The sequence below is a fragment of the Calonectris borealis genome, chromosome 3 (genome assembly GCF_964195595.1).
Source record: "Calonectris borealis chromosome 3, bCalBor7.hap1.2, whole genome shotgun sequence".
Taxonomy (NCBI): Eukaryota; Metazoa; Chordata; class Aves; order Procellariiformes; family Procellariidae; genus Calonectris; species Calonectris borealis.
In genome coordinates this window covers 99,883,801-99,897,955 of record NC_134314.1, presented here as the reverse complement: position 1 = coordinate 99,897,955, position 14,155 = coordinate 99,883,801, and the positions used below count along the sequence as shown (strand labels likewise).

Sequence of the window (14,155 nt, the reverse complement as noted above, 5' to 3'; positions counted from 1 at the left end):
ACCTGTATTCTTAAATATTTATTTTATCAAGGCTTTAGCAACAACTATGGGAAGCAATCTCACAAGCTGTATCAAGAAAAATCATTACACAATTATGGCAATCACTGTAACTCAGTTTGTACCTGCAGCAAAACCTAGCAGCTTAAGGAAAGAAATATTTTAAGGCTATTAAACTATTCTGGTCACTCCTCCTGCAGCAGTTTAACACACTGCCATCCCTGAGATTAGTTTTACTTATGTGGTGGCAGTTGCCTTGCCAGGACATTGGCAGAAAGGAACAGGACCTCCAACCTTGGCCACTTCACCATCCAGACTCTGAGCTTCACCTGCCAACAACATGAGTAGAATCTATTGCAGGCCGACTCTTCTCATATTCTCTGCAGGCAATGGTCTCTTGCATCTGTTAGGGCAGCATGTGGGTGTGCAAACCTGTATTTAAAACTGTTTCATTTTCTTTGATTTGAAAAATAGTGGGGGGGAGGGGGAAGTGTTGTCAGTACGTGACACTTTCTTTACATGTATAAAGAGATCATGTATAAATAGACTTTAAAATCTAAGAAATATCTAAAATGTCATCATATGTAAAAACATACAGTATGCCAACCTAATTTTATTGTATCTCAAGGTAGCATCAAGCAATGAATCTTGCAAAATCCTCATGTGATACAATTCTATTAAATGCTGAGGGCTATTAACAACTGTTGAAGTAGTATTCCACGTTGAACTCAGCACTGTTTATCTAGGTGCACGAGATATTGGATGTAAACATGTTTACTTCAAACAGTCCATGATCAAGAACAAAAAGTCAATAAATCCGAGAAGGTTTCACTTTGTGTAACTGTAGATTCCACGCATTTCCACTGCTCCGTTCCAGCTTTAACACTGGACGTGAACAACCCTCCTAACTGACATTAATTTATGACCAACTCTCAAAAGGCACAAAGATTCCATACTCCTCTGCACACATCAAAGTATCTAATTTATTACTCTGGCTACAAACAACAGAACACTAGCTGTAAATAAAAATATCTTAAACTTTTTTTTGAAAAAAAGAACTGCAGGTGTTTCCTATGTGCTTATTTTTCTCCCTTTCTTATTACTCCCCCTCAACAGACTTTATATTACCCCAATTAACAAACCAAATAAGGATTACCTTTTATATGAAGGTCACTGAAACAGATGAGTAGAATTAATTTGAAAAATCACACCTGTAGCTGAAATATGTCCATTATATTAATAAATACCTACCGTTGTTAGAAGAAGGATTAACAAGGAGAAAAATACCTATTTCCAAGTTTACTGGATGTTGCCACAGCGATCCGTGCATTACTAATTATGTCACTGTTTATTAACAATACAGTTCCTGCAGTCCTATAGACAGTATCGCAGCATCACAATTTTGTTTTCAGCTGAAATACATTCATATCCATTGCCTTCACAAAATGTCGGAAGAGGGAATCGGGAACAGCAGCCGTGAAAACGGAACTGAAACAATGGGAGAGCAGGCTGAACAATGAGGAAGGGAACATTCTACAGAAGGGGCCTCTGGGCTTGTAAGTCAAACCAAGTATCCTACCACCACCCCAAAAAGAGTTTCAGAGAAGAGGGCAGCATGAGGCAGGAAAGGCACACTTGCAATTCAAACAAACCAACTCTGCCTGCTAGTTAAAGCATTTTAACAGCCTCTAGGGTTTTTAAAAGATAAAACTGATTAAAAATAAATGAATAAATAAAAATCAAATACATGGTATCCTTTAAACCTTGGAGCTAGTTATGCCACAAGGTCCTAACAAATGCACTGGAATAAGGCTTCTGTCTGATTCTATATAGATGTGGTAAATTGTATGAGAAAGAGGTTTTCTCTTTCCTCCACCATGCAACTATATAATTCAAGTCATGTTATCAGTTCTAAAGCAAGAATTAAAAACATGAAATTACGTTAGGGGAAAACATGGACAAAAGTATTTAGCAACAGATTCAGTTCCTATTAGAAAGAGTTTGGTTATTAAGATTCAAGAGCATTGTACTGTCTGTATTAAGAGAAGTAACTCAAAAAAAAAAAAAAGACTTTTTTAGGAAAAAATTCATTATGATTATGAACTAGTTAATTTTTTCCCCTGCAAATTCCCTCCTGAAAGATTAAATTTAGCAACTTTCAAATGCAGTATTACAGGTTTCCAAGCAAAGAGAGGTTCAAAAATAGCATTGAAAAAATACACTCGTTCTTCCACACAATTAACATAACTTGGACTTCCATATTGGGGACAAATCAGCAGGACAGCACCTCTTCATTAATGTGACAGTAAGGTTTCCTGGAATATGAACAATAATGTGCTATGCATGTACCTTTGTTCATTTATTGATTTGCTTGTTTTGTGTTTTTCTTTTAAGAAAACACAACTATTTTCCATTTCATTAGATTTCTGTGCTCCTTAGCAATTAAAGTATCCAAAGCATTTAATTTTTAAAACTTATTTCACTGTGGAAACCTGTATCATAATTTGCCTAAAGACAATTTTTTGTTCTTTAATCTGAAATTAAGAGCCAAAAAAACCCCAGAATAATCTGATTTTTTATATAGCATCTCAATATTTACCTGACAAGTAGAAAAACATTACAAAAGTATCAACAGTTTGCCGGAGGTTTTAGATCTACTATCAACACATGAATGTAGTCCAGAAAATGTTTGAACACAACCACGGACAGAAACAGATCAAGTTTAATTTCAGGTTATTTATGCAGTACTAAACCTCTAAATTCTTATCTATTTCCTTTAAAGTGAAGTTAATGGTTGCCCAAACTTCTAGTCTCTTTACACATTGTGTTAAGTATTTCATTCTTCCAACTTTGGCAATTAAGATAAAACCTTATGTTTTTGTAAGGGCAGTGTTTTCCACACAAGCACTTAATGAATCAGAGTAGCTGTAAATACTGCAAGAACTATGTAGACAAAGTAAACAGACTTTTATTTGTGGAAGCTGTCCACAAGCTATGCCAGGATTTGTTTCTCCATATGTTTCCAAGGGCTTTCTGGGAAGAAATTATAGACATTTCTCTCTTCTTGTCACTAAGACCCAGGTTATTGTAAAAAGTGGCAAACTGATACCAAGCTGAATCAACAACAGAAACTTGAATTGTTGTGGTTCAGTCAGCCAACAAACTAAGATCTCTAACGTGTATGCCTATGAAAACTGTTACTAATACTGTGTGACCAACAGAAATATGTTCTCTTCAAATGGAGATTTGCTATAGAACATGCTGACACAATTTAAATGGCATCTCTTTTCTTGCATTCCCATCAAGAAATCTCAAATAATATCTCCAGGTAGCTAACCTCTAGGTTTATTTAACTGTTTGTTGAAGTCACATGAGGTTAGAGCCTCCTTTCATCAGTTTTTGGTTCACAGCATTCTAGAGAAAAAACAACTGCTCTTAACTCACGGTCATGTAAAAGAAAAATTTTCATTCACAACCATATTTCAGCTTTGTTAATTTGTGAAAAGTTACTATGATGTTTCACAACTGCAGAATAACGGAAAGAAACACACATCACGTACTACCAAAACAGTGAGGAAAAAACACAACAAAGAATGTTGACAAACTGCTTTCTGTCTTAGCAACTGTATCATTATTTTGAACTTTATGAAAGGGAAGTTGAACGCATAAATCAAGTCTCAGCACCTTGTGACGATGTTGAAAGCTTCAGCTGATTGCAAACAAGAATGCAACAAGAGCAATTTTCAAAACTTATTATCAGACCCATGGAAACAACCAAAGGATCTGCGATTCTCAAAGACACTTTCTTTTCAGCCATACCACCAAAAGCAGCTAGCCGATTGCCAAAAAGCCTTCCCAATATTGACTCTTCTCAAACTCAGACAGTTCTTTTTAAATAATATTGGCTTTTAAAAATATCATTATACTTGGTTTTCCTTGAAATACCTACAATCCTCTGCATAGTTGATGCATTATTTCTCGCCATTTTCATGTTCCTTCCTGCAAATACTTTTGCAGAACAAGCTAAATGTTACTATTTGGCTACTTGACCAGCAAAGTACTTACTGACTGGCTAATTTTAAGTATGTAAATGAATAATACAATTACTTCACCAGTCATGCAACTGAGCAGCCCAGCATATTTTTTACTGGATCATGTTTCAAATAAGAAGTAGTATACATCAAATTTTAACCTAGGATCCCAGCCATTGGCCCTCTTCAGGAGTCTGCAATACTGGAGAAAGATACTGTTACTCTCAGTGCTCATGAACTTCTCTCTCCTAGACATCACCTTTTATTTCCCATGAATCTGACAGCTCCCTACAGTTTGTGAATGTTTCCTAAATTGCTTCAGATGATAATCTGCCAATGAGAAGCAAACAGATTGATGAACACAGTAAAAACTGGAATAAAAATAACGAATACCTAAGGGTTGTAATACTTCCCATCAACACCACTTGAACATGAAAAGAACATTTGCCCACAGTTTAAGAGAAAAGGCTGAGGAATACAGCAAAGAACGCACAAGATGTATGATGATTTTTAGTTGATCAGAAGGTCTTGAACAGCCTACTGCCAATCGAGCATTTTGCAGTCTTCTCTAGCACTACAATTTGAACTTAATCAAAACGGAAAAAATGACAAACTGTTTACCATTTATTTAAAAATGCTAAAACAAAGTCTGAAAACCTTCTTATTAATAAATACTTATGGTGAACCATAAATATTTTTACAGATCAGTACCAATCACTATGCCATCAGGATTGCACAGAGAATAGACTGTAAGGAGAAATGGAAAAATTCCAAGCCAGTCCCAACTCACAAGAGTGGAGTTATGATCGGGGAGGAAACGCATTCTGCTCCATCCTTCCTTCTCCCCCAGCCATGCAGAACTTCCATCTTAGATGTCAAGCAAGAGATTTAACACTACAAAATACAGTAAGAATCTAAAAAACAACATATGTTTTACGGGTGTACATTGCTCCTTTTTCCAAATGCCTATGCCAGCTCATGTATTTTGGGAACCCTGCCTATAACCAAAAGGACATCTGTCTTCGTATTGCAATGACAGGTCAGCCCCATAAGCTTCCTAGCAAGGACAGGGCATTCCAATGGGTCGGAGCCTGCTCCTAGTATCACAGGGATTCCAAATAATAAATTATTGCAGACAGTTATAGTACTAAGCAGTTATACTATCAGACAGTAGAGTAAGAAGGAAAAAAAAAAAAAACCAAGACAAAGGAAAAAAGACAGAGACCAAAGACTGAGAAGATGTGCATGTGATATGGAAACCTAGGGAGATGCTTTTTATAAGCAACGGTAATCAAGAGCAGCTATTTTAATACAACAGTGCTGCAACAAACACGTCGTTCTTTTCATCTAATATGAAGAGGCATTCCCCCAAAAGCTCTTTGCTTATCAGACGCCTGATAAGATTCCCAGTCTTACAGAAATGACAGCTGAAAACGGACAAGTTTTAACATTAATCTTCCTACTGGTGCCATGCCACACTAAAATAAAGGAAAAAGAGGAGAAAGCAGAGGAAGCACACTCAGCACAACCATTCAGCTATCTTGTGTGGCCATTTACGAAAGGATACCAGTGTTTACCCTACAGAAAGTCAGATGGCTGCTTTCAAGTCAGATACAGGATGATGTACTAAACCCACATATGCAATTGTACATGTGTGAAACAAAACAAAAACCAGGGAAACTGCATTTAAACAACTTATATAAACAGCAATTTTAACAAGGTACACATGAATGACTTCAATCAAGCTCTTCCCAACAAGCTGAGATACCTTGTTATCAGAACTCCCTCACTCCCCCGTCCCTTGTGCTCTTTATTCAGTGTAAGGTTTTAAACTTATTTCGAAGTCTCACAGACACTTTTGATTTTACATTTGAATTTTGTTTCTTTTATTACTCTATCTTACCCCAGACCCAATTCCCATGAAGCCTATACAAGCTTGTCATAGGGCTACAACAGAACAGGACCAGGCACCTGATAGACTGGATATAATTTAACATAATTAAACACAACACAGAGCAATAAAACTAATAGGCATAGGTCAACAAAGATTAACTTTTGAAAAAGAGCAACCCACATGCAGGTAACATTATTAATCAGTGAATATTTAAATTCACACCATCTTTTAGAATATTAACACTACTATACTTGGGTCTTTTTCCTTAAGATGTTTCCTAAGAAACGAGCTCTCACAGATTTATAAAACAATAAGACACAACTGTGACTCCTAGAGAGCCCCAGAATGCATGGTCAGGTGCTCCACTTCCTAAGAAGCTAAAATAAACCTGGATCAATCTCATTTAATATACATTTTCCAACTGCCTAAAACATAGAACTCATTGATTTGCAACATCAGTACAACAGTAAGATCGTAATTTTATGTATGCATCTTTACATAATTGGATTTGTTGTTCAAAAGCAAAAGATGTGAACTATGGCAACAGTATTTCCCCCTTATCTGTACTGAAGTAAACTGAGCAATAAAGACTGGAAGGGATATGCAAGGAATTTGTGAACATAAGTGGGAAAAGAATGGGGAGAGAAAAAAAAGAGGCAAAGCTGCATCGGAATGACATTTTGCATCTTAGTAAGAAAGCATCAAAGAACCAGAGATAAATCAGTCAATGGCAAAAAAAAGCACAGTTAATGTAAATATATATTAAGTATCTTTGGCAATTGAAAACCATATTTGGGGGATACAGTATTATGCAACATCATGAGGTCGCTTCATTACACGGGAAAGATCCTAAACATTTTACTAACGAGAAAACTATTAAAAACAATTAGTCCTTTGTACTAGATTCAAGCAAAGTGCAACTGAAGGTCTATTTTTAAATTTCCAGCAAATATTTTTAAAGACAGACTGTGATTCACTTTGGCCAATAAAAACTGCAAAACAAAATTAATTATAAGAGATTAAAATTCAAGTTTGTATTTCTATTAAAAATTTGTAACAGCATTTTTAAAATAGCTTTCTAAGGTTGTTGGTATACTAAATCTCTGAATAGCATTTTGTACAGCACAATTTATGGAATCTATACGTTATACACTGAACCTCTTGGACTTTACCAAGAGAGTCTGATCTTTTATAACAGAAACCCATATTTTGCTTTTAAATTTTAAGAAAAGTCTTCTGTAACCTCCATATTAGTCTGGACTGGCATCTGTTAAGATTTTAAAAAGGTTTAACTATAAGTCAACAAAACTTGGTGTATTTACCCACTGAATAAAACCAAGAGTACATGTGGGGACTAAAGACTCATGTGCAGTCATGGCCCCTAGGATATTTTTTGCTCTTCCCCCCAAGTTTGAAAGAAATTGGGGCCAACAGTCTGCATCACTGCTTGCAGAGGGACAGACTCACAAATGTAATTCTCTGCTGAGAAACGTATAAAGTTGAGAGTCACGTAATGCATCCAGAAAGAGTCCACCAAATCCCTAGGGTAACAGATCTTCAGAGTTAAAGAGCCTGGTCTAACCCCTTCAAAAAGCCCAAGAAAACAAAGTTCAGCGAAGGAACGTCATCCCCACAGGCAACCGGCACGGCAGGAGGGCTGGCCCCACAGTGCTGCGCAAGGACGCAATTCACAGGCACCCGCTGGGACGCCGCGCCGGTGCTTGCGGCGGGCTCCCGCGCAGCAGGCGGGCATCACCAGCGCCGCCCCACTGCTGTGGGAACGGGATCATGGGGGGCACTCCTGACATCTCACTGATTCAGCCGAGTGATTTTTAAGAAATGTACTGAGCTGACTTTGCCAGCAGCCTATTAGGAGGTTTCACAGAGCCCATTCTGACAAGCAAGCTGCGAAAGCAGTAACTTCCAAGAAAAAGCATACCAATAAAAAAAGTCATACCATCTTCAGTTGTTTCCTCTGCCTTTCCAAGACAGGGGATAACTAGATCAATGTAAATCCACATACCGCCTAGCAGATGCATCCAGCCCACTTAAATAGCAGATTTATTTGAGCTTTCCTATCACAGCTACTACGATAGCATTTGAGCTGCCAGTTTGCTCACAGCTGATGTGGACTTCCCCTCTCCTCTAAGCGCTCTTTTAGGAATGACTTATAGTAACAGGGCAGCTGACAATGCTCCATCCTACAGAAGATTCTTCCTCACCACACACAATTTTGTTTTCCTTGCATCTTAGTGTCATCAGCTAACAGTCACAGGAATTATCCTTGTATATTAATGACAAGCTCACTCGAGTGCAAGAACAAAACAGCACCGTATCAGTTCGGGGTGGTGGATGGAGGGGGGCAGGAGGAGAAGAGAACAAGCTGTAAAGGACTAGTGGTTCCCACTGCCACCTACCCTGGTCCCTGACTAAAACCAGCATCAGGTGATTTGGAATTTAACTCCTCCATTTTACAGAAAGATGCAAGTTACAAAATCCTGCACAAGAAAATAGAGTCTATTTCATAACTGTTAATTTCATGGAAAGATGTTTACATTTCTATTTAAATTGTCCTCAGACAGTGAGTTTCTTCAATGACTTGCAACATAATATACCTAGAAGCAACACTGCTTTGAAATGGGTCTATTTGACAAAGTTTTAAAGGGGAAATTTCACCAAGAATTAAAAACAGTTTTGTCAAGTGGAAGACAAGGCACATATACCACAGAGTTTTAAAAAACCTTATACTGTTTGACATTTTAAAGCTAGTTTTTTTAAAACTCTTTAAAAGATTAAAAAGTCACAGTCCTAAATAGGACTTCAATTAGTGAAAAGTATCCAAGTCAATATACCAATACCCATTTTACTCCTTCAGAGTATTCAGCCCAGAACATTTAACACTAAACAAACACTCTGTCAATGCCATGGTACGAGAGGACATAAGGTAACTCAAATTTAGATCATTCTGAACAGATTACAGGTCTTTGAAAGGGGGAGGGGGAGGCGAAAGGGAGGTTATGTTTTTGTTTCATACTTAAAACATTACCTCCCGATTACCTCCCTTGTTAATCAAAAACATTCTGTACATTCCTTCATCTTAGAAAGTAACCATTAAAGCAGACCTATGTAGCTCTTAAAAAAAAAAGTGAGGTAGTAAGTTGTGAATCAAAGTGTTCCCTTCCAAATAAAACATCTGCAAGGGGAAAGGGGAAAAAATAACTTTTAATAGAACTGCAGATAGGTAATCAAATGCCCTAGTTCAACAGGGAGTAACAAGTATGCGCACGGAGATTGAGATTTGTCCTTGTAGCATTTAATCCTACTCATATTGTGCAATTCATCTCAGCATGGTCAGAGCAACCACAGCTCTACTCCCACTAGATGGAAAATTCCACTCGGGCTTAAGTGAAACTCTTCAAAAGCCCAATTTGAATTCTTCCTGCTAAACTCAGTTTTCTTCAGAGAACAGCTCATTCGCTTGCAAACACAGTAAGTATTCTGTTCATCCTCTCAGAGCAACAAACGAATGCCACTTTATTGTGGGTTAAGCCCTGGAAAGAGTCTGAAGATCAGTTATGGGTTATATTCACACTTTCTCTCTCCCTACCGCATAAGCAGTATCTTTCCTTGACAGTGGAACAGCAATAGAAATGTAAAAATCTCACAGTAAAAATATGGCAATTAAATATTATAATTGCATTGGGCTACCATGTAATTATATGTATATGTCAATGTTATATAATACAATACTACTTCGAGCAATTCAAAGGAACAGTTAATATATACAATTTAATGTCTTGATGCATAGGGCCTTTGGCACCAGGCCTTCTCTTTGATCCTCTCTGAGTGGTTACTTCACAACAATCTTCATTACCACCTTCTAAAGAACAACCAAATGAACAGGAAAGAATTTTATTTTAGTTCACCTGCTCCTGTAGAATGGAAAACAGGAAGGGAAATAGAAGGGAAAATAGCAATATATTTATCTTACCCAGGTAAATCACCCCTATGTATTCCAACTAATGCAGTCAGAGTGAACCGAAAACAATCATGGTATTCACAGAACAAGGGCGCAAGAGCTGTATACAGAAATACAGCCAGTAACAGCACACTGAGCTGTATTATAAATATATACATTTCCCCCTGGAGAATCCTTGGTATTGTCCCCTGGCAATGATAAAAAATGCCAATGCTTTGCTAAGTAACCCATCAGAAAATGCTTGTCTGTACACCCACATACAATTTTCTGCCTGAAATGGGTAAGAATTTTATTCTAGTCTTACACCTGTATCCACAGCAGTGCCAAATTCAGTGGAAAGGAAACACAGAAAACATCATCTTTATCCGCAATACCACTCCTCTTTAGGAGCACAGTTAAAGGAAGGTAGGTCCAATGATACAGATCTCTTAAATGTTTCAGGTTCTTCTTTTAAAAATTTTATTGGCTTTTTCTCCCCACATCTTCTGAATGGATTTAAATAACCTGAAGAGAATAAGCTAATTAAGTGTGAAGAGTTATTTTGCTGGTGTATGTACCTTGCCAAAAGCAGTGGTTGTAACATAAAGACAAAACTCAAAAGCTGTAACCAAAAGCTTATCAAAAGTTAATGTATTATTATCAGATATCAGAAACTATGCTGAAACATTATATTAAAAAATAAAAATAATAAATAAATAAGCATTCTCCGGTGTATTAACAAAGGCATAAAAACAGAGCTAATCAATGATGTAACCAACAAATACAGTGAAACATTTCCCCAAAAACCATTTAAGATTCAAATATGGCAGAAAACCAAACATTTTTAATTGTTAAATACAGTGCATTTAAAAACTCTTACTACAGGTTTTTTCCTTTAAGAAAAAATGCTAGGTTATTATCTATTCTTGAAAATTCCAAAAAACATCATAAGAAGCAAGAGATACATCACATCTGCTGTGAAGAATAAGCAGACAGAGCTATTATTATTTTCTAACATAAACAGTAGTTTAAAATAAAAATTGGAAGATCTTAGGATAACAACAACTTTATCTTGTTTCACTGCTAAAGGAGCAAGATTAAGCACGGAACTTTCTCACTCTATTGCTCTGAAGCTTTCACACAGATAGCAGGACTTCCTCTCAAATACTGATTATGCTCATTTCTCCTCATGCACCACAGCCCTGTTCCCTTATCAGGCTCCCCATCCCACACCAGTGGCATATAGAATAGAAAAAATATCTGCTGAATATCTTGATGTAACCACCATATAAATGAAAGTTACATTGTATAAAAACTTGAAAAGTCATCTTAGAAATATATTAGGTATAGGATATATCCATATCTTCTTCTAGCTATGTATGTATATATTAATATATATGGATGGATACGGAGATATATATACACACACACCACATCTACTAATCTATATATTAGTCATTACATTTATGTGTTACGAACAATCATTCTGCAGGACTGAAAAACCCATCAGAAGTTTGTACAGCAAATCTTGCATTGCTAAAGTCAGTCAAGCTCATCAGTTCTCACCTACCCTCTCTGTGGCAGCAATCATGCTGTACAGCATTTGCAGACGAAGATTTACAAACAAGTCATACAATGGCTTGCATGAGCTGAAATTCTTCCTAAAACCCCCAAACAAGCATCAATAATATAGGGAAGTGCAACTGACGACTACCAGTTTTTCCTTTAAGAATTAAAGCTGAAGACTAGCTTAGAAAGGCATTTTATTAAAAAATTCAAAGATTCAAGAAAGAACTCCCATCACATAAAAAACCACCACACAATCACCTTACCTTATAATAAATGGGGCAAACGGTGCCATGCTGAGTGCTGAATAAGTCCCATCCATTGGAGATGGATACAGCCTTCCCAGGATTAAAAGCAAAAGGAACAGGCTTGGATGGATTTTCAACTCTTCAGCTTCACTAAATAAAAAAGTGGTAAGAAGCATTTGGTGAAAAAAGCATCCTCCTTCATGCTAGTATTGAGACTCTTCCACACACAATACCCTTCTGCATTTCTGGTTCAAGGAGGTATGCTAGGCTGATCATGGCAAGAAAGTGCAAACCCTGCTGGGATCAAACATGGCATCCACTTGTCCTATGGCACCACGGGGGACCCCTGTCCGAAGGCACTTAAGGCTGTGCTGCCTTCGCTTCCCTATGTCATCCCAAGCCTCCTTTATTCCTAATAATGGTGAGCTGCCTTCGCTTTTAAGTAATACTAAAAACCAGCACAGATAATGTTTCTCTAGAAACTGAGAAAGCTGAGTTACAAAAAGATGGTTAAAAAAAAGTCTTTTTTTCCGTTTGGAAGGAAATGTGTATTTAGTAAATAGCAGGCTTTATTAAAGAATAGTTCTTGTCATTGACACCAAGTGGCTACTATTCATACTGTCAAAACAATCACAAATCCAAGTCAAAATCAACACTTCTTGATTTAATTAATGATTAATAGCAAGATACAAGCCTTAATCTGCATCGAAAAAAAGCACTGAAGACCAACATTTCAGGCAGCAGCTTTCAATCTCTTTCAGTTTAAAGACCTTCCAAAATTTTCCAGTGATGACACTGTTACCTTCCGAAATGTCAGACAAAGCAGACTGCTGCGCAGAATATATACACCCTCTTTTCTTAGAGCAGAGACTGCAAAACATGCAATGACTGGTGAAACTCCTGCTCCCAACTATCCACCTCAGGCCCATTAAACAGACAGCTGAACCTCGCCTGTAAATCAGCTGCTGAACTTCCACAGTTTATACCATAGCATTTTAAGAAAAAACAAAGCCAGCACTGGTTTACTTTAAAAGTTCATGAACCTGGGGGTAACAGCATCAGCGTCATCCCAAACGATACCATCTGCATTGATCAAATTGGAGCTCTCAGCCACCATTTTTGTAGTCCTTAAAAAGAGATCAAGGACCTTCCCCAGAGTCAGCGTGTCACAGGCTGGAAAGTGTTCATTTAGGGTTACATAAGGCCTATGACCCTGTATCACTTAAACATGTTCAGAAGTCTTATCATTAAACATGAGACAGTCAAACACCCAGTTTCTGTCTTTCCCTGAAAAATATACATTCTTTAACATCTGATCCTAGGAACGCAGCAACTGCTAATTACTCAACAGTGGTTCATACTCCAGAGACTTACTGCAATGTGCAAAAGTTATAGGAATAAAGCCTTAGCAAAAGACAGTAGTAGAACTATATCATTTCAAGAAGCACTGATGAAAAGAACAGCATTAGGGTATATGTGACAGAACTCAGTTTAACCTTTTCATTGCACTTTATACTTCAAAGCTTTCTCAGACACCATCTTACCTGTTCAAAGTATGGGTTACAACCTCCAACTGCTTGAGAAGGAAAGGATAAAGACTTGGAAACCGAGAGAAAAACTCCCTTCCCGTCATTCTGCAGAAGGGAATGAAGAAGAGTTACAATTAGCATTCTGCAGTAATTAGTTGCACTCAAAATACCAGTCTCCTTGTTGGATTTCTGATGCTACAGTGAAGTCAGAGAGCCAGAACCATGCACACATGATGAACTCCTTTCAAACAAGGCACAGTGTTTTCATTAAAAATGATGACACAGCGTAGTTTACACAAGTTAAGTAACTCTGTCTGTATGTGTGCATACTAACACTTTGTCAGCTAAACTGGTCGGGCCTTTTTGGGAAAAAGGGATCTTAGCCCCTTAATCACACTAAAAAGAAATGATACAGCAGCTTAAATCCTGGCACCATTTTAGCAACATTCTGGTTGAACAAGAGAAGACTACACTTGCTTAGTATGGCTTATGTACTAAACAGCTAATAAAATATATTTAATAGACATGTTTTAACGGATGCTTATATTTTACTGACACTGAAAAGCATCTCAGAATAGTAACTCACAGAAGATCTGTAAAACACAGCGGCAGAAATGTCTGACCTTCCATTAGCCCTCTTTACACAGTGCTGCTTCCAGCACATGGCAGTGGCATGTGGTGGCACTTCCAGGCCACGTTTTCGCTTGTGTAGATGGGGCAACCACATTCAAAACAGAGCAATGTAGCAATGCCTACTGAACTCATCACTAGCCAGAATTAATAAGGCAGCATAGTTCAAGCCACAACAGCAAATCAATCCAAGCTAAAAAGAGATAAGTAGAAATCTTCCGTATTTGTTTGTTTTATAATCTTTTGATCAGATAAAGGATGGCTTCATGGTTTATAGGCAACCATTTAGCATCATCTAAGCA

General features: G+C 37.4%; 1 protein-coding gene across 1 annotated transcript in view; it reads right to left on the bottom strand.

Moving 5' to 3' along the window:
• THADA (THADA armadillo repeat containing) overlaps positions 1 to 14,155 on the bottom strand; it is a 166,036-nt gene that overhangs the window by 96,415 nt on the left and 55,466 nt on the right. Inside the window, exons 26-27 of the mRNA XM_075146933.1 lie at positions 13,239 to 13,328; positions 11,713 to 11,844 (exon numbers count right to left, since the gene is read on the bottom strand). Coding sequence (XP_075003034.1) covers positions 11,713 to 11,844; positions 13,239 to 13,328 — 222 coding nt within the window. The remainder of the gene's footprint in view (positions 1 to 11,712; positions 11,845 to 13,238; positions 13,329 to 14,155) is intronic.